We start from the raw sequence: 20,066 nt of genomic DNA on the forward strand, positions 1-20,066 counted from the left end.
TATTTTCTTACCCTGTTAACTTCTCAAAGAAATAGGACTTTCTCTCACAGTACCTGTAACCTTACCTCAAACATAACTTCTCCGGCAAATCTTCCTTAATCTTTTTGCTCTATAGCAAAAAGAGGTGCTCTATAGAGGTTAGTTCTTTGTTTTCTGTCCTGAATCTTGGGTATTGCACCTTTGCCATGGCAGAAGCAATGACCTGATAGCAGGTCTTAATTTGGGCCTTGTGATCTTGAGTTTACCCCCTCTCTGTATATTAACAGACAGGGTGGCATGTAGTTTTTCTCTATTCAGTAAACAGCTGATAGCTGTTCCAAAAGCTGCATCCTACCATTATGAGTGAGTAAATTATGATTTTAGTGTTGTTTTTAACATACGTGAATCCTATATTCTCTATGTTCCTCTTAAAATAAGAAGGTAATTTGAGGCCTGCAGGGGGCAGTCCAACACAGCAAGTTTTTAATGTATTTAATAATCTCAGATGGTTTAGAATTAAACTACTTCCTGTGAAAACATTTTTAAGGAAAACAAATTATATATGAATAACAGAAATTGCTAACATTTGTTTTGTGTTTTTGAGAGCTGGATTCTGTTTTGACTATTGTATATGTGTTTATTCCCTTGTGTGCTCATGCTTTGTATACAGATGAGATCACTGAGAGATCACAGATCACTGGTCATTGACATCCACTGGGTTCATCCATCTGGTGATTAGAAAACCTGGGCTTCGAATGGAGACAGTGGAGCCTCACTCAATCTGTTCTCTTTCATAGGCTGTTGAGTTCATTTCTTTTGCTTTCTTAGCCATATTATTGCTTCTCATTTGAAATTGTATTCAATTTGTACACACAGATGTTACTCCCTCATTCTGTGGCTTCCAACCGTCAGTCCATTTTCTTCAATAGACAAAGGTCACAGAAAATATGAAGAAATTGAAACATAGCTAAAATTGTGGGGCCTTTTCTTCATTACAGCAAGTTCTTTATTTACCAATTAGTCAATTTTTATTGAATGCTTTAAGATCAATTTTAGGAATAGAATGAATGTTATTGCTTGTACCTATGCGTGAGATAATGTGAAGGAACCTTAAAGCCTCAGTCATTAGTATCTCATCTTAACAGAGTTGTAAATGAGCTGGTTTAAACAGTTTCACTGAGAATCTCTTGGTTGGTTGTTAGAAACAGTGTTTGGGAGCAGATGAGGTGATTCAGCTGATAAAAGCACTTGCCAGGTAAACCAGCCAGCCAGAGTTTGTTCCCTAGAGCCCACATGAGGTGGAAGGAGAGAACAGACTCCTAAGAGTTGTCCTCCAACCACCACGCACATGCCAGAGCACACATGTACACACGTACACCTGCATCCACGCACATCATGCACACGCCACTCACACTATAAGTTTTAAAAAGTAAGAGTATTTTTGCTACTTTAATAAAACACACAGCATACACAACATGTATCAGTTATTGGCATGTATTTCTTTCTCTTCCAGTAATATGTTAACTTTACTTCTCCTTCCTGAGAATTTGAGTAGATACAGTAAGAACAAGTGAGGCTGTAATTGGCCAGTTTTAAAAATTGATGATACTTATATTAAATGTAAGACAGCTTAAAATGTTACAGTTGTTGGAAATAGAAGTGTGTGATGAGCTAATCGGTAGTATTTAACATCACAAAGCAGTAAGCTGTCCACTTATCAAATCTATGAGAATGTTTATTCCTGATATTTCTAAGTTGGATTGTATGCTCTGGTAGTAAGTGGCTGGTCTTACTGTTTCAATGACTAAATTCAGTTCTCCTGCATTCACAGACATCTAATGGGCCAGGTTCCTTATTTTCCCCTACCCTAATATAATCTTAGCAGTAGCAACTCTGTCTTAGTCACTGTTGAGAATTTTCATTCTTTAACCTTTCTATTTATAATCATCCCTACTGACCAGTTGGTTTCTTGGTTTCTTTGGCACTGTTGGACTCCATAAGTCTCTTTAAAAACTATACATAATGTCAACATCTAAAATGACGTTTCTCAGTCATTCAACCTGCTGACAGCTCTGCTGTTGGAAATCTGCTTACTCACTCACTTGTTTCAATAGGGAAAACTACCTTCTAATTTTTCCCTGTTCTTCTCATAAATGATTTTCATATAGCATGCGGAGCACACACCTGTCTGTTGAGAACAGAATTACCAGGCTTTGATTCTTAGGAGTGGGCAAATATGAGAGTTGCTTTTGGTAGAATTACTCAGACTTTAAAAATAACTACTTGCTAATACTTCCAAGTAGGTTAAACATAAGGTAATCGCTTAGGAATATGAGAAGGAAAATGATTTTTTTTTTTTTTTTTTTTTTTTTTTTGGTTTTTCGAGACAGGGTTTCTCTGTAGCTTTGGAGCCTATCCTGGCACTCGCTCTGGAGACCAGGCTGGCCTCGAACTCACAGAGATCTGCCTGCCTCTGCCTCCCGAGTGCTGAGATTAAAGGCGGTGTGCCACCAACGCCCAGCTGAAAATGAATTTTTAAAGAACAAGGTAGGATGGAAGTATAGATCAGTGATAGAGCATGAGCCTAGTGTACCTAAGGTCCAAGGTAAGGCCCCAGCACCACCTACACACACACACACACACACACACACACACACACACTCAAACACTCAAACAAAGCAAAACCAATTTCTCTTTTTTCTAGTTGGAGCCTGAACAAATTTCTTTGATTTATTTTTATCAGTGTATCTTACAAAGTATATGACAGAGTTGTTGACTCACATCAGTTTAGAAATATTTTTATTCTTGAACAATTTCATACAATTGTACAGTGGACCTTGATCATATCCACCCAATCTCTCCTCCCATCTTGCTCCCCTCACACATACCCCCAACATATGTCCCTCCCATCATTGTGTCCTCCTCTTGTTTTCTAACCCACTGAGTCCAGTTTGTGCTGGCAGCATCAGCATGGGCAACCTACCATCAGCCACACACCATAAGAAGAATGACCCCATCCTAGTTTACTTTGTCCTGTGGTCCATGTAGATCTTTTATAATTTATACACATGTGCAAAGTGCACTGATGTATGCATAGATTATATCGATCATGAATCGATTTTGACAGGTATACATGAGCCATTGCCTAGGCAGACTGCTCTTTGTACTTTGAGATATTTTAATCCTTACTCAATAATATAGTAGGATACAAATATTCTATTTTATTATCTGAGTCTGATGCCTTGGAACATTTTACAGACTATGTTCTACTTTGAACAGTATAGATTTCTTAATGGTCTGCTAGAAAGAGAATACCAGCCAAAGGTCTGGTCAAGAAAGATGTGCTAGGGGTATGTGAGGGGGGTGGGGTAGGAGGAGATATTGGATGGATATGATCAAGCCACACTGTATAACTGTATGAAATTGTTCAAGAATAAAAATATTTTTAAACTGGTGTGACCCAAAAACTCTGTCATATACTTTATAAGATACACTGATTAAAAGAAAAATCAAAGAAAATTGTCTAGGCTCCAATCAAAAAGAACAGTGCTGGTTCAGGAAGCCACCAATGGAGAGTAGTGCCCTATCATTGAAAGCAAGCTCTATCATTGAAAGCAAGAATGATTACAATCCAACCGGCTTGGATACAAATTTGAGTAGACCATATGTGTACCTTGGGTGTGATACTTTCATGAAAGTAACTTGCTGCAGTCACATGTTGTGACACAATTATGAATAAAACAAATTAAATCAAATTGAACTAGTTGTAAAATTGTGTTAAACTAGCATTTTGAATGTCTGTTGAGTTCATTGATGTACTTATGTATTAAATGTGGCTAAGTTAATGCTTGTGCATGTACGAGAAGGCATATTATTTATTCAACTTGATTTAACTATTCTTTATGCCATATAAGCATATCCTCATATCATTGTAAATAGAAGTATATTCAAAATGTGAAAATTAATCTGTGTTAAGAAATAGCATGCTTTCAAAGTTAAAGACCTAGAAAACAAGGCATGGATGGCCTTGTTTTCTGTATTCTGTATTCTGGAAGTAACAGCCAGATGAACAGGCATTCAAAGTCATATTCAGCTATATAATGAGATAGAGGCCAATATGGGCTGTATTAGACCTGTCTTGAAAGGAATAAAGGCTAATGTGGATACCCAGTGTGGTATTTATTCTTAATGTTTTACCTAGATTTTTCAAAGCACAGGTTAAGAGACTCATTGGTTATTTCACATATACAAAAGGAAAAATAATTTATTCTACTTGTTTCAAAACACATTTCTAATATGTTTTTCTCTTGGTCTTTGGATCTTTTTTTTTTCTCCTTTTTTCTGTTTTCTTTTTTCCAACTTTCCCATTTTCCCTCCTTTGTGGAATCCCCCTCTCCTCTGTTTCATGAATCTGAGGTGTATTTACTAAATAGTAAGCCGTCTCCTGTTTTAATGAAAGTCTTGAAGTTTACTTTTTAAGGAATGGGTTGCTGAAGAAAACTGCCTCCCTTAGCTTACACCAAGACCTTTTCATCAAGATGAAGGTAATTGTTACTGTAAGCCACAGCTAATTTCTGACTGTGCATGTTTAAAGCAATGTCAGACCAGGGTGCGATGCTCTTCACTGGGGGCTCGTAGATGCTTCATATAAAACAGGGCACAGGAGCTCCCAAAGGACCTGCACATCAAAGTGTAGTTTGAACTCTGATTTTTATGTTGCTTGAGGAGTGCTTAATAGAAAAGAACTAACAAATTTACTTTCTTCTCAATTACACTGTTATTTTTAAGTTTTTACAGTTTTTACTGCTATGCCTTCTCTGTGTTATACATGATGGATTAGTTTTATTGCTTTGGAATGTTCTAACAACATTCATCTTAAATACTGTAGTTGTAGTTCATGTTTTGTGTGATCAGGAGCACTTTTCCCTTAACTGCAGTTAATTCTAGGACAACCAAAATTTTTTGAATGAAACAGTATATTTTAAATAACATGATGCTCTTCAACTCATCTCAAGGTTGGTAATTATTCATGAAGCCATACTCATGTGTATCCTCTCTTGCTAGTCTTTGATAACACTAAGTCTTCAATTACAGAAAGCATTTTGTTCAGCTTACTACCACAATCTCCATTTCTTAGTTTGGGCAAATTGTTATTAAATTATGTAAGAGTTATATCAGTCTGTTTTGTGTGTTTTGCTTTGTTTTTGGAGACTGGGTCTCTCTACATTGGACTGTCTTGGCACTATGTAGACCAGGCTGTGCCTCAAACTCACAAAGAGAGATCTGTCTGCCTATGCCTCTCTGGTACTGGGAATAAAGGTGTGTGTCACTACACCTAGTTTATATCCTTCTTTGGTACACATGATCCTCTCAGAATAAAGGTCACAATGTCCTGGTGGTAATACTTTAGCCTCACCAGTGCTGCTTATAAATGCTTCCTCACTGTTGTCGTGAGTACTAACAAGAGTAGTTCTACATGTGAGGCAAGGAGCTGACTAGTTAAAATGAGTCATTTATTGGGGGGTGGTGGAGTATGCCTGTAATCCTAGTATTCGGGATTATAAGAAGCCAGCCAGAGCTACATAGCAAGAGCCTATCTTCTTTTTTTTTTTTTTTTTTTTAAACTCCTTCTGGGTCCTGGTTTATTGTTTCCCAGCAGAGTGCCTTCCATAGAACATAATTATAATTTTAGCAGCACCACAGAGGAGCAAGTGCTTCATAACAAACAGGAATGTATGCATGTCTGCTTAGACACAGGGCTGGTCCCATGAGCATTTGGATTCTAAGTCAGTCTGCTGGCTTGTAGACCCGAGATGCTACGATGTACAACAGAGAGTTCATTGTAGATAACCAGCATGAAGCCTCTACGTCTGCCACAGAGAACATCTTTGTCCTTGAAGATCTTCCTACAGTAATACAGGCTACCTGTAACATGATGTCGGCTACTTTCCTTCCAGACTGCAGCATTGTGTGTGTGTGTGTGTGTGTGTGTGTGTGTGTGTGTGTGTGTGTGTGTGTGTGTGTGTGTCTGCATATTGGAGGGGTAGGACACAACTTGGACTGCAGCAGTCACCACCTGCATGACCAGCTCACCACAGTGTGGTGCACGTGTTCTTAGGGTCTTGGAGCATGCCCTTGGTGGTCTCACACACCCAAAAGAGAATGACATGGTAAATACTGATGCCTTAGACGGATACGTCAAAGCCCTGCTGTAGGTTGCAGGTGCTGTCTGACCACAGATCCAGAAGCAGTTGCCTATGTTGGCCTATAGGCAGGTGCGGGTGAAGTTCAGCAGGTAGATGATGCATCAGGAAGTGACTTTGCACTCCAGATTTCATTGCACCTGCTTCTAATCATCCTTGGATGCTGAGAGCTTTTGCATGGCAAAGCAACCCATGAGATTGTGTGGGCTTCTGTACCAGAAGGACAGTCTTGACCGGTGTTGGGCTCTGAGTGTTGTCAGCCTTGATCAGCTTGATGGTGTGTTGCACCCAACAATAGTGGTATTGTTGGGTATTAGGACACCTGGAGGCAGAGGTGAGCCCACCCTCTGCATCCACCTGGAAGTGACCCTAGAACTCACTAATTTAAGTTCAGAGACCATATCTTAAAAGAATTCATAGTGCCTGGAGTTTATAAAAAATTGTTTGTTGAGAAGAAAAGACATTAATAAACTGGACAGACTGCATGAGATGCGTGGCTCTGGGGGCTCATAAGTTAAGAGCACTTGCAGGAAGAACCTGAGTTAGGTTCCCAGCACTCATTGGGGCAGCTTATAACCATCTCTAATTGTAGCTCCAGGGGAATCTGTTGCCTTTTCCTGCCGTCTGTGGGTGTGCACACTCATATTAACTCTTATTAACAGCATGTATTTTAGTAAACTTTCCTCTTAAAACTAACATCTTGGCCGGGCAGTGGTGGTCCATGCCTTTAATCCCAGCCTGGTCTAGAGTGAGTTCCACAACAGCTGGAGCTACACAGAGAAACCCTTTCTCAAAAAACAAACAAACAAATAACATCCTGTACTTTAAAAACTTTCCAGGTGCATTTTAATTACCAGGTCATAAAATATCAAATGACTTTTGCCAAACAGTCAAAGCTTGTTCCATTCTCATTCAGAATTGCTATGATGCTCATTCTGTTGGGAGAAATGTGGAAATGTTGTGAATTGATAAAGATAAGAATAGTTCTCTAACCTTTGGGGGCTGTCGACCTCTTTCCTTATAATTATTTTGAAGTAAAGGGGAAGGGGGGCTTTTGTGTGTGTGGCAGGGAACAGTATCTTGCTGTTTCTTGTAGGTCTTGTACTAACCACACCTGAGTATTCAACAGTTTTGGTGTTTTTTCTAGTAGCATACATGTCTCTCATTTAGAATACTATTCAGTGAGTTTTTCAGAACATCACAAATTCATGCAGCTGTCGAAACTACAACATTTCTCATTTTCATCTCCCCAGGCCCATTAGCAGTCACTCATCTCCCTACTTCAACCACTAATTTACTTTGTGTGTCTGTGCTTTTTGCCCATTCTGGACGTGGTAAGAAATTAGGGTCTGTTCACTTGCATGATGTCCCAGGTTCATGCTTGCTCTGGATCACAATTGCTCCTTTAGAGCAACGGGGTCTTTGTATGATCCAGTATATGGCTGTTGCCCACTGATGACACTTGGATTGTTTCCACTTCGGGCTATTACTAATGCATTATGAATGTAATTATAATTATGGTAATCATTTATGTTCCTTTCTCTGCTGTAGGTATTTAAAGAGTACCATTTTATGCTGGTTGTTTAGTGTTTTGAAGTATTGTTGGTGTATTTCCCAAAGCATCTTCACTGTATTCCTACCCATACTAAATGAAGGTGCCAGCAGCTTGCCAGTTCTTAGTCTCTGTCATTTTCATCTCAGCACTGTTCCATGGTCACATTGTGCTTTTGATCTGCATTTCTCTGATGACTAATAACACTGCCTAGAATCTTCCCATGTGCTTAGCATCTTCTTATGAGAAATATCATTAAATTACTGGCTTTTGTTTGTTTCTTGTTTTTGTTTGTTTAATTAGTTAGTTATGGGGAGGGGGTATGTTTAGAAACAGGCTTTTAGTCCAGTGGCCTAGGTCCTAACCCCAACCCTGCTTGGTAGTTGAGGAATGACCTTGAACTCCACCTCTGCTTCCCAAGTGCTAAGATTATAGGTGTATACCATTATACTCATCTGCTTTTGTTCCTTTTTATCTAGTTAGTTATTATTTTTACTTTGTGTATGCATACGAGATTGTGGGGGTTGGCAGGACACATAACACAGTACATATGTGGAGGTTAGAAGAAAACTTTATGGAGCCTGTTCTCTCCTTTAGCTTCTGTGGGTTCTGGGGATCAAACTCCAGTCATTAGGACTGTGCAGCAAGCACCTTTACCTGCTGAGCCATCCTGCCAGCCCCTTCGATCTTTATTTATTTATTTATTTTAGAAACAATCTTATTTTACATATCAATCCCTTTGATCATTTTTAAGTGAGATTGTCTTTCCATTGTTTTGAGAATTCTTTATATATTCTAAATACTAGTCTTATCAGATGTATGAGTTGCAAAATATTTCCTTTTACTCTGGATTTCCCTTTTTTTTTTTTTTTTCTTGATGTCATTTGAAGAGCAAACTTTAAAGTTTTTGGTGAAGTTCTGCTGTTTCTCATGCTTTGAGGTGTTTCATGGCTAAGAAAATCTGACCTGACCTTGTTGATCCAAGGTCACAGGCATCTTCCTGAGTTTTCTTCTAGGAGTTGTGTGCTTTTACTTCATTACTTTTCTCTCATGTTTCATAACAGTCAGGTGCTTTATTTTTAAACTTGCTGATCTGGAGATTATATCAGCAGGCAGATCTATGGAATATCACTTTTATTTGCCTCTTCAAAAATTTGAAAGGGCAGCCGGGCGTTGGTAGCGCACGCCTTTTATCCCAACACTCAGGAGGCAGAGGCAGGCGGATCTCTGTGAGTTCGAGACCAGCCTGATCTCCAGAGCAAGTTCCAGGATAGGCTCCAAAGCTACACAGAGAAAACCTGTCTCGAAAAACCGAAAAAAAAAAAAATTGAAAGGAATTTTCATATAATTTCTTGATAGTTCGTTGAAATACATTGAAAAAGTATATGCATCATTAAAAAATAATATCCCCGTATGGTAAACTTCAGCATTCATTGTAAAACTATTGGAGCATGTATGGAGGGGCGGGTGTAAGAGATGTTCTGTTTCTGTGCAGAGTCACGGGTTCTTGGCCTGGTTTAGACTCACCGGTCTCCTGGGGAAGACAGTTGACTGGCCTTCAGAGCACGCCCACTTCTGAGGTCACAGCTGCTTTTACTCAGGCGTCTCCTCTCACTACTTTATTTGTACAAGTTGAAAGTGTTTCTAATTTACTTTATGGTAATATCCATAAAGATAAAAACTTCATGCAAAACTACCCTTTGACTTTCCAGAAGAAGTACGGTATTAGCTACATTATTCTTATATTCACCTAACGTTTTAGTATGGCTTTCAATAAAATTAGCAAAAATGCCAAAACTACTAAATAAAATTAAACTTCAACTGTGATTCTCTCAGTATGACTGAATTCTTTTGGAGAGAGATCTTTAATGTATTAAGATAACTTTCTAGAATCATTAGTAGTACTGTCTTTACCTGAATCTTCTCTGACTATGCTACTAAAAATTCATATAAAACATTAAAATGGAGCTAGGGAGCTGGCCCTGCTGAGAAAGTACTTGATGCATTAATATGAGAACCTGAGTTCAGATTCCTAGCACCCATGTAAAGCGGACATGGGTGTGTGCTGCTGTCTACCTACTGCAGAGTACCCCTGAGGTCACTGGCCAGCCAAGCTAGCTGAAACAGGGACTCAAGTGCTCTTCCAGAGGACCTGAGTTTGTTCCCAACATACCTGTGGTAGCTCACAACCATCTTCAGCTCCAGTCTCAAGGGACCCAAAGCCCTCTTCTGGCCTCCATGGGAGCTAGACATGCCTGTGATACACAGATGTGCATGCAGACAAAAAAGATATAAAAATAAATGAATAAAATTTTAAAAAATAAGGTGGAGAAGTGAGTTAAAAATACCTAGATGTCAGCCTCTGACATGTGTGTACACACAAATACACCACACGTACACACACAATAAAGAACATATTTCCAAGCAACTGTCTCTTCCATCAAATTCAGTCCTCAGTAGTTAACTGTGCTACCCTGTACCACACACTACTTAGTTGAAAGGATGTAAAGAGGTCACAAACTGTTATCTGTATTTGCTGTAACTACTATGTGACAAAATACATTTGGCATTGTCTAGACAATATTATAATAAATATAATAATCTCAATGAGACAAAATAACCTTTAAGCCAGATGTGAGGATGGATTGGAATGTATGCTTTAAATTTAATCATCATCTCAACTAAGACTCTGCAGCTTTGGAGATTAAGTGTTCCTGACTGTAACAATGACAGCTTTTCAAATCTTAATTATTATTTCTTGGTGGTATTAGGAATATTGAAAGTAGACTCCAGACTATTTTAGCAGGACCACTCAGCATGCTTATTTTCAGGTCTCCGTTTCCCTCCATAACAGATAAAGGAATCCCTCTGCTCCTCTTCCTAGTTTCCCACCATAGACTGTTTAGTGGAAAATCCTAAGCATTGATTTAAATTGCTCTGTTATTTCTATCTAATGGATCTTGTAATTGTGTATATTCTTAAGCTAATTTAAATATGAACCTGCTTCTGAAAAGCATGTGATGCAAAATTTGACATGCATGAGTATATCTTGAGCTACATGTGCCTGTTACAGTTTGAAGCCTCTGTCACGTTGCTTTTGGGAAAGTATAGCAGCACGGCCTGTGTAAGCTTTGACTTTGTGCCATGAGCACTTACTTGAATTAATAAAGTATCAAAGGAAATTGAAGGTAAAATGTTAAATACTTTTGATTCTCTCTGTAATTGGTTCGGTAAAAACTATTCCTTTCATTCAATAGTGGTTTAAAAGTCAGGATGAAAAGAACTAGCCTTTGTTACCACCTAGTGCATTATTTCTTTCACATTTTAAGTATCATCTATCCTATTATTTTATCATAATAATAGTTTATAGATAACATTTCCCAGCTTATCAGATTGAGAAACAGACTTCCAGTGTTGAATGCCTCTTGAAATCAGTATGTTGTGCTGTAGTCTGCCCTCTGGCCCTTAGCTGGGTTTTGTTATTCACTAATTTCTAACAAGTACTGTTATTCCAGGTCCCTGTGAATGTTGAAATGTCATGATCTCTTTCTTCATTAAAAAATATCAGTGAGATTCTAAGTTGGAAGATTGACAGCCATCTGTATTTCACCTTGGTTTTCATCATCTTTTGAAATGATGTGTTTTAAAATTTACATTCAGTGTACTATGCAATGGCTGCTTTACTTTATACCTACTCAGGCATCTTCCACCCTTAGAACTTAAACTTAAATAACTTGTTAGAGGTTTTTGTTGTTGTTCTATCTTTGTTCTTGTTGGTAAGGAGTCCTGGTTAATTTTCCTGGATTTTTATTTAAAGCACAGTTATTCTAATACCTTCCAATTAAATTTATTTTGTTGGTAATAGAAATGAAAACAGTCTTGGTCACATCAGCACACTTGTGTACATCCTAGATGTAGTTCTTACCATATAGTATTTGTTACCTAATTAAGAAAATCTAATTACATTTTCAATCAGTAGACATTGCTAATTCCAATTCCAGTTCAATATAGCTTGATTTTTCCCTTAATCTTGTAAATACCTGCAATCCATAACAAATCCTCTGCAATAATTGAACAACAAACCCCCATCTTGTCTGTGTACTTTGGGTTTTCCTTTCTATTTTCCTTTCTTTCATTTCCCATCCTTTCTCAATATCCAACCTAGTTTAGCCTCAAACTTTGATCCCCCTGCTTCAGCTTCCTGAGTGTTGAGATTATAGGTTTGCACCACCATACCCAAATAGTCTTGTTACATTTTGTTTTTTATCAGTTAGAATAATTGCACAAAATAGTGAATTTCATTGTGACATTTTTGGGTGTACATATAATATAACTTGATAGTATTCACTCCATTAGAGAAATACTTCTAAATCATATAAATATTACTGATAAATGTCCCTCTGTTCAACCACTCTATTTAAAGGGACTTAAAACCAGCACATGTGAAATAGCTGGTGACATATGTAAGCTGTCATTATCTGTTTCTTCAGCCTAACCAACAGTCCTAGAGTATACATCTAAGGCTCCTGGAGCAAAAGATTTTGGCCTTTGCTTGTATTTGTGGTGCTGGGGTTGAACCAAAACCCTCAAATGCCAGGTGAGCACTATACTACGATAGTATACTCACAGCAACCCAAGAGATTGCCATTCAGTTGTGATTCATGTCACTGGGAGATGTTAAACCTTTGAGGGAGTACTGTTAGCAAATTCTGTGCAGACTTTAATAAATCAGGCCCCTCTCATTATTAAGTTTTGCTAATAGAAGTCTCAAGTAGAAGTCTATCTAAGATACTGTCCATCTGCCCTCTCTCCTTCCCTCCCTCCCTGCCTCCCTTCCTTCCTTTCTGTGATTTTTCGAGACAGGGTTTCTCTGTGCAGCTCTGTAGACCAGGCTGGCTTCAAATTCACAGAGATCCTTATGACTCTGCCTCCCGAGTGCTGGAATTAAAGGCGTTCGACACCACCCACCACTGTTCTTACTTTGAATTAAAACTGTTTCTAACTTTGCTGTCCTGTGCATTATTGTTATGTGACAATTTTTTTTCCTGGGGAGACACAACACACATGTCTACTCACCCCAGATAGGGATCCAATGGAGGACCAAAGTATGAACACCACCGAAGTCCAAGTTCCTGAACCAATAGTTTTATTGGGATTATTTGCAGGAGAATGGGTGAGGGGTTACTTACAGGAGCAGAAGTGACTCAAAGACAGCTGGATCACCATTGCCTGCCCCATCATGAATGACAACTCATAAAAGCTGGAAACCTGAGCACACTGCACATCCTGCATCAGGTGGTAGAAGGCCCTTTCCAGGTGCCTCAGTTGATCTAAACCTCTTTCAGGTAGCTGGTCTGCTCTCAGAGTCACCTTTGCAGTTCAGCTTGTCTGGGATGGGAGTCTGTAGCTCAGTTTTCCTTCAACAGAGAGGTACTTGTAATGCTTACTGGGGGCTAGGGGGGGTGCTTGTGAATCTGGTCAGTTTCAGGGACTTCCTGAATCTATTTTGAATTGTTTACCTTCCTACATGGGCTTTTCTGCAGGATGGAATGTTTTAGGTTCATCTGTACACAGACATGAGTGTGTGTGCATGCCTGCCTGCATGCGTGTGTGTGTATGCATGTGTGTACTTTCAGAAAATTTGGGTCATTGTGTCCATGGTTCTATAATGAATGGCAACTGCCAGCTAACTCTTTATTTCGTCAGTACTTTAAATTTTTGTTACATTAAGTTTAATAAATGCCTGAAACTCAGTTCATTTGTGAGAATGTGCCTCTTCCACAGTCTATATGTTTTCTAATTTCTAATTTACTAGAATAGGTCTAGTAAGTTGACTGAAGAAAGCTAGAGTTGTCCCGTCAATACTGGTTGATCTACTTGGCTGTATTTGGTAGGCCTTTTCTTTTGCATTTTATTTGTGATGGATGGAAACAGAACTTTCCTCTGAAGAGTGGTCTTGGTTACCATTATATGGTATTGAATTAAGGTGTGTTACTGTGGGAAGTTTCACCTTTGTTGTAACTGGAGGAGTAAAAACGGGAGCTATTCTGATATATAAGGGGGCATTCTTTTCAATGATGGAATTAGAATTTCGTTTTTAACTTGCTAACCTGACTATTTGGCTTTTTCTCTTTAGCCTGTTGCTTTTAAGTATTTTTATTGTCACTCAGCCACCTCACATTTCTGCTGCTGATTAGGTATGAGTGAGAACTGAACCCTCTAGAGTTTCCTGTGACGTTGCTGGCTTCAGCTCCGACCGGTACATTCTTCGTGCCTCTCTTAGGTGGGAATCCGTTGCTGCCCTTCGACACCCTTTCCCCTCCTCTCCCTCCCTGGCCAGGCTATCTCACCTGGGCTTGTTTTATACAGTCACTTCTTGCCACCTGTCCTCATTCCATCCCCTACCTAGACTGTCCCCAGGCTGCTTTCCATTAGTCTGGAGAGAAGCCTCCTGCCTCACATCATTTCCTTTCCTAAAATGTCTGAAAAGCCTCTTGGTGACCTAGAAGACAGACAACCCTAAGTGGGTGGTGACAATTTAAGTGTTTACCTTCATCCCTTTTCGTTTTTTCTTCTGGGACTCTGCTAACTTTATTATCTTTGTGTAGTTAATCAGTTACCTGGACATGATAGTTTTTATTTAATATGTATAGCAAAGTATAGGCTTTTTAAGTAAGTGAAGGGAACCAAATTATTTCTAAGCTTTTATTTTGCACAGTTTATTTTTATGATTGCCACACATTCTCAGCTATGTTGTTTACATACCATTTTTAACATTTATTATATATCCACTGAATTGCTTACATTTACAAGTTTTTTCACATGTTTAGTTTCTATTAATTTTAAAAATGATAGGTGTTTCAAAAAGACTGAGAGCTTCTCTGATTAAAAGCCAATGTGGATATATATACATATTATTTCTCCCAAAGATGTGTCTTTTGTAAGTGTTTAAAGTCATATTTTTAGATTAGGCATATTTTTCTTCTTAGACATTTTGTGATTCTTTTTCATACCAAGAGGCTGAAAATTAAAACTTAACATCATAAAATTGACTAACAGTTGAGGTGAAAAGAAATATTTTCCATTCTCTTAATATACCTATTTGTGCTTGGCACAGTCCTTTAACAACAGACAAGAGAGACAGGGATGTTGAGCTGGTATTGGGCAACATCTGCAGTCCCAGCACTCGTGAGGTAGAGTGGAAGCAGGCTGGTAAGTCTCAGGCCAGCCTCAGGTATTTGATTGCAGAGCTTCTGTACTCAAATCACTGAAGAAAAGAAAAATGGTCTTTTAGGAGTGGCTCAGATACGCAGCTATTAGGAATCAATCCTGTTGTGATTATCCTGATAACTCTGTCAAACCTCAGAAGTTTGGTGAGAACGCTGTTAGCGGATGTCTGTTGCCCAGGGTGCAGCACCACTCTTAGAGGGACTCTTCTAAGAAGGGTGTTTCCTTTTTAGTGCAGTAGTCAGCTGGGTTCTTTTGTGTAGAGTGTTTGTTTTTGAAGAATATTTTTACTTATTCTTGGACAGTTTCATGTGAATGTAGAAACCTTGATCATACCCAGTTTCCTTCCATGTCTTTTTCTTTTATCTTCTTCTATTTGTTTAAGTAACTCACTCAGTCACTCCAGTTAATGCTGCTGTGCACTGTAAGCATCACTGGGGCATGGGCAACTTAGCATCCACTACACACCTAAAGAATAATGACAGCCCTTTAGCAGCCAGCAACTGCCAGTAGTTCTGGGTGGGACCTGCTGCGCCCCCACACCATCCGTGCTGAACCATTTGATCTTGTGTAGGTGATCACAGCTGCTATGAGTTCACGAGTGCAGCAACCAAATCATGTCCCTGGGGACAGCATTTCATAGTCCTCCTCATTGTTTGCCCTGTGATGTTCCCTGAGCCTGGGAGGAGGAGGGTTGCAGTAAACTCAGTGACTCACTCTCAGTGCTTTGACCAGTTATAAGTCTCTATATTACTGCTACTGCAAGAAGCTTCTCTGACCAGTTTAGAGCAACACTTATACACAGATATAAATGTAAACATGTAGAAACCAGTTCAACAGCATGGCCATTTAACAAAACAATAGTAGTGGGTTCCCACTAGGGCCAGTCGCTCCCCTAGCCCGGGGGGCTTGACTATATTTACAGTCAGGCCTCAATTCCTCCCTGTAGAGTAGGCCTCAGGTCTAATCAGAAAGCACTTGGTTACCCCTTCCCCCTAAGAGTCATACCATTATTTCATGATTTCTTGAGTATGTCTTGTCTGGCAGGTCAGTATTGTTGCAAGCAGGGACCACCACTGGGTAATACTGTTGATGGTTTTTCTCCCCCAGTGGCCTGTGTAGCACCTTCCAGCACTATGAAAGCTAGCCAGCAGGGAGAAATTTCCAGGTCAGTTCCAAATTGATTTCTTTATGTCCTGCAACCAAAGTGTGTGGTGTCTTTAGCAATAAGGCCTTACTATCTAGTTATGGTGGGCAACCAAGAGCAATGGCAATAACAGCCTGTTGTTTCGGTGGTCTCTAGGGCCTTCTTGACCTTTAACTCAGGGAAGTATCCCACATCTGGTACTGAAATCCTATCTCTATCAAACCTTGGATACTTGATCTGAATTCATTGTTATCAAATGTCTTGTTCCCCTTAACCCATAACTCTCTTACAATACATTCATTAAAAAGCTTCTTTTTAAATATTTTTTTAAATGTGTGAGTGTTTTGCCTGTGTGTATGTATATGCACCACAAGCATGCCTGATACCCATGGATGCCAGAAAAGGTGTTGAATACCCTGGAATTGGAGTGACATGGTTGTGAGCCACCTTGTGGGTGCTGTGAACCAAGCCATGGTCCTCTGCAAGAGCAACTAGTGCTCTTAACCCTTGAGCCATCCCTCCAGCCCCTTAAAAAAAATCCTTTTTAATGCAGTAGTCAGCCATGGTGTGTTTCTGTATTTGGTGACTTTATGGTATCACTTTTAGAGTTATTGACAATGCCTTTTGTCCCTGTTGGGGAAGGGGAGGTTGCTATTTGAAGTCTAGCTAGTTGTTTTTAAGAGTATCTGACATTCCATATTTGCATGAATCTGATTTATGTGCATTTATTATGTTAACCTTTTTCCCCAGTGATACTGCATCAGTGATGCTTATTTTGTATATTTAAGTCACATCAGAAGACACTAGTGCCAGGACCATGTTTATGATCTGTGTCTGTGTAGTTAGCAGCAACAGCAACAAAGACTGACTTGCTTGAGTTGTTTTTCTTTTTCAAACAGACTACAACTGAACGACCTTTCATTCAGAAGCTCTTCCGTCCTGTGGCTGCAGATGGACAGCTGCATACACTTGGAGATCTTCTCAAAGAAGTCTGTCCTTCCGCAGTCACCGCTGAAGGTAAGGTGCTTAACAACCCAAAGAAGTGCTGTCACTTTCTCTTCTACACCTTTGGTTGCTGGCATTAAGTGGATATTCTATATTGATACACTTTAGGAAGGTATCTTTTATTGCCTTTTAAGGGGAAATCTTCTGTTTTATAACACTTGTAATAAAACAAGAAATCAGTTTGGTTTGTAAGTACTACTTCAATGAGTTTGTATATCTGAAAATCAGTGCACATGTATATGTGTTGGAGAATCTTGGCACCAAAGGTACTTCAGATTTCTTGAAGAAATTGAAATATTTGCATACATGTATTGAATTATTTTGGGGATAGAATGCAAGCTTAAACACCAAGTTCATTTGTGCTCTTACACACATACATTACCTGTACACACAACCTAAAGGTGATTTCCATGGTACTTTTAGTGTGCCTACGTTTTTATGTGAGCTGTCACATGTGCTCAGCTGTGGAGGTTTCCATGTGTGCTGCTACATCCTCACTGCTAAAATATGAGGGCATTTCAGATTTCCACCTGAGATCTGCTCTGCATATGCACGTGTGTACTTGTATGTGGACATGGATGCAGGTGTCTTCCTCACCCAGTCATTGGGTAAGAAATTAAATAGTTTGCAGTGTTAGCCCCATGATCTATTACAATGCTCATCACTGACTAGTTTTTATGAGGAATTTTCAGTGATATATGACCATGTTCAGTAATACCCTGAGCATCCTTAATCTTGGACCTAGTAGGAAGGAGGTAGGAATTGTTCATCGTGAAAGCAATTCTTCAATAGCTTCTTATGAAAGAATCTAAGGAAGTGGTTTTGCTAAGAAATAGAATTAGAACTGGTAGGAGTCTTCTTGTAGGTAATATATTTGTATAATTACAGAATAGTGAAAGCTTATAGGAAGGAACTCAGAAGTCTGTCTCAGGTCCCATCTAGAGGCATAGCTACATTTTCTAATCTAATTCCTGTTGACGCAAGTTTTAGAAATTGGGAGCCTTTGTTGCTTCGGGATAATCTTACAGTGCTGGTTAGAGGATAGCAAACCTGGTGAATGTCTTCACTACCTTCATCAGAGTTTTAAATGTGATGAAACCTGTAGTTCCCACACCTGTCCACAGTGGCTGGCTTTTCAGATGCTCATCTCTTCGCACTAAACTTTTCTGTTTTTTGAGTACTTTGTAGTATGTTTTAAAGACCATTTTGTCAAGTAAGAATCAAAGAAATTTAAAATTCTCTGATTGGTAGACTTGTGTTTTGCTTATTAAAAATAACTTTAATAGTTCTTTTTAATCTAAAAAATAGGATTTTAATTTTTTATTTCTTTCACTAACTTGGAGTCTGAGTTCATTTACTTTGAGGTTGCCAGTTTCTGTTCTGGCTGTTAGGTGTGGTTGAGGAAGTTCACAAGGCAGTGGAGCCGAGTCAGGGTCACCTTTGCGTTTGTGAAGAGGTGTTTAGCCTAGAGCCTTTGGGTTCAATTAGCCCAGTGTTTGCAGTTTTCAGGCATTGCAGTATCTCTTCGCTGATTAGTTGGGAATGAGGTGAAGAACTCCAGTCCTCTCTCTCTGTGTGTGTGTGTGTGTGTGTGTGTGTGTGTGTGTGTGTGTGTGTGTGTGTGTGTGTGTGTGTGTGTGTGTGTGTGTGTGTGTGTGTGTAGAGAGACAGAGTGAGATCAAAGATCAACTTTCAGGGGACAGTTCCCCCTGCTAATATAGGCTCCAGGGATCATCAGCTTATGTGGCAAGCACTTTCACTTGCTGAGCCATCATGCTAACCATGTATCGGTTTTTCTACTTAACCGTAGTGGCCATTTGTTTTCATTTTCTGTGTTTTTGTTTTGTTTTGTTTCATTGGGGCTAGTCTGATGGCCCAGGGATAAGAGCACTGCCTACTTTCCAGAGGACTACTCTTTATTTCTCAGTACTCCATCTCCTGTGACTACATTTCCAGAGGATCCTATGCCCCCTCTGACTTCTGTAAGCACCCACCACACTCATGGGGCACATGCCCACAGAGACACACACAAAGTCCTTAAAAACCTTCATCTGAAAGTGTTCTGAAATGTGTGCTTTTTCCTAACTTAATTCTCTGAATTCTTCACTTAGTTCTCTTGACTAAATTGATGGTGTGACCTTAGAATCTAAGCTGCTTCTGTGTTTATTTTGTTGTGTTTGCCTTTCCTGCCAACTGTCTAGTACACTAAAATGGTGACTGTGAACAGCAAGCTATACAGGAAAGTCTGAAACCCTTTATCAGAGCCCGTTTGTGTTCGCTTCTGCCATCTTCCCTCCAGGGGAAGATTATCATGGCCTCATCTGTGAATAGTGAGCACATTTGTGAATGTTTTTGCAAAGCTTCTTTGTTCTCTCCTGAATTCTGGTACTTGCATGATCTTTGCTAGAGAATATGCAGAGTGACTTTGTAGGTTAAGACACAATTCAACTCATGGGTCTGCCTTAGACTGTGACAGATGCTGTGGGTGACTGGCAAGGGCTGGAGAGATGGCTTAGTGGTCCCAGCACCCACATGGTGGCTGTAACTGTTAGAGTCACAACTGTCTATAACTGATGCCTTCTTCTGACCTCCAAGGACAAGGCACACACATGGTGCACAGATATAATGCAGACAGAGAAAACACCTGTATGCACAAAATAAATAAAAAAATAACAAAAAGCCTTTAACCTGAAGATCTGCTTCAGACTGTTCAGGTGCTATGGGTGAATTAACAGGGGTCTGCTCCTCAAATCATTAAGCGCTGGTTGATGCAAAGACTGAAACTTCGCTGGTATGACATACATAGTACCAACACACAGCATTGAATTTCATGCTGTGAAATTGGGCACATCCTTAACTCTGTGTCTTTCTTTTGGAAAGCTTTTATCTTTGCCTCTTTTCATTTCATATTTGTAATTAGGAAAAATTAGCATTTAAAATCTGTGGGTGTATT

At 39.3% G+C, this 20,066-nt stretch overlaps 1 protein-coding gene across 3 annotated transcripts in view; it reads left to right on the forward strand.

The window, feature by feature from the left end:
• The window catches only part of Atg5 (autophagy related 5), a 101,191-nt gene that overhangs the window by 70,233 nt on the left and 10,892 nt on the right, over positions 1-20,066 (forward strand). For all 3 annotated transcript variants that reach the window (XM_035440371.1, XM_027401894.2, XM_035440372.1), the window contains exon 7: positions 17,008-17,125. In XM_035440371.1, coding sequence (XP_035296262.1) covers positions 17,008-17,125 — 118 coding nt within the window. The remainder of the gene's footprint in view (positions 1-17,007; positions 17,126-20,066) is intronic.

Source organism: Cricetulus griseus, chromosome 2 (assembly GCF_003668045.3).
Source record: "Cricetulus griseus strain 17A/GY chromosome 2, alternate assembly CriGri-PICRH-1.0, whole genome shotgun sequence".
Classification (NCBI taxonomy): domain Eukaryota; kingdom Metazoa; phylum Chordata; class Mammalia; order Rodentia; family Cricetidae; genus Cricetulus; species Cricetulus griseus.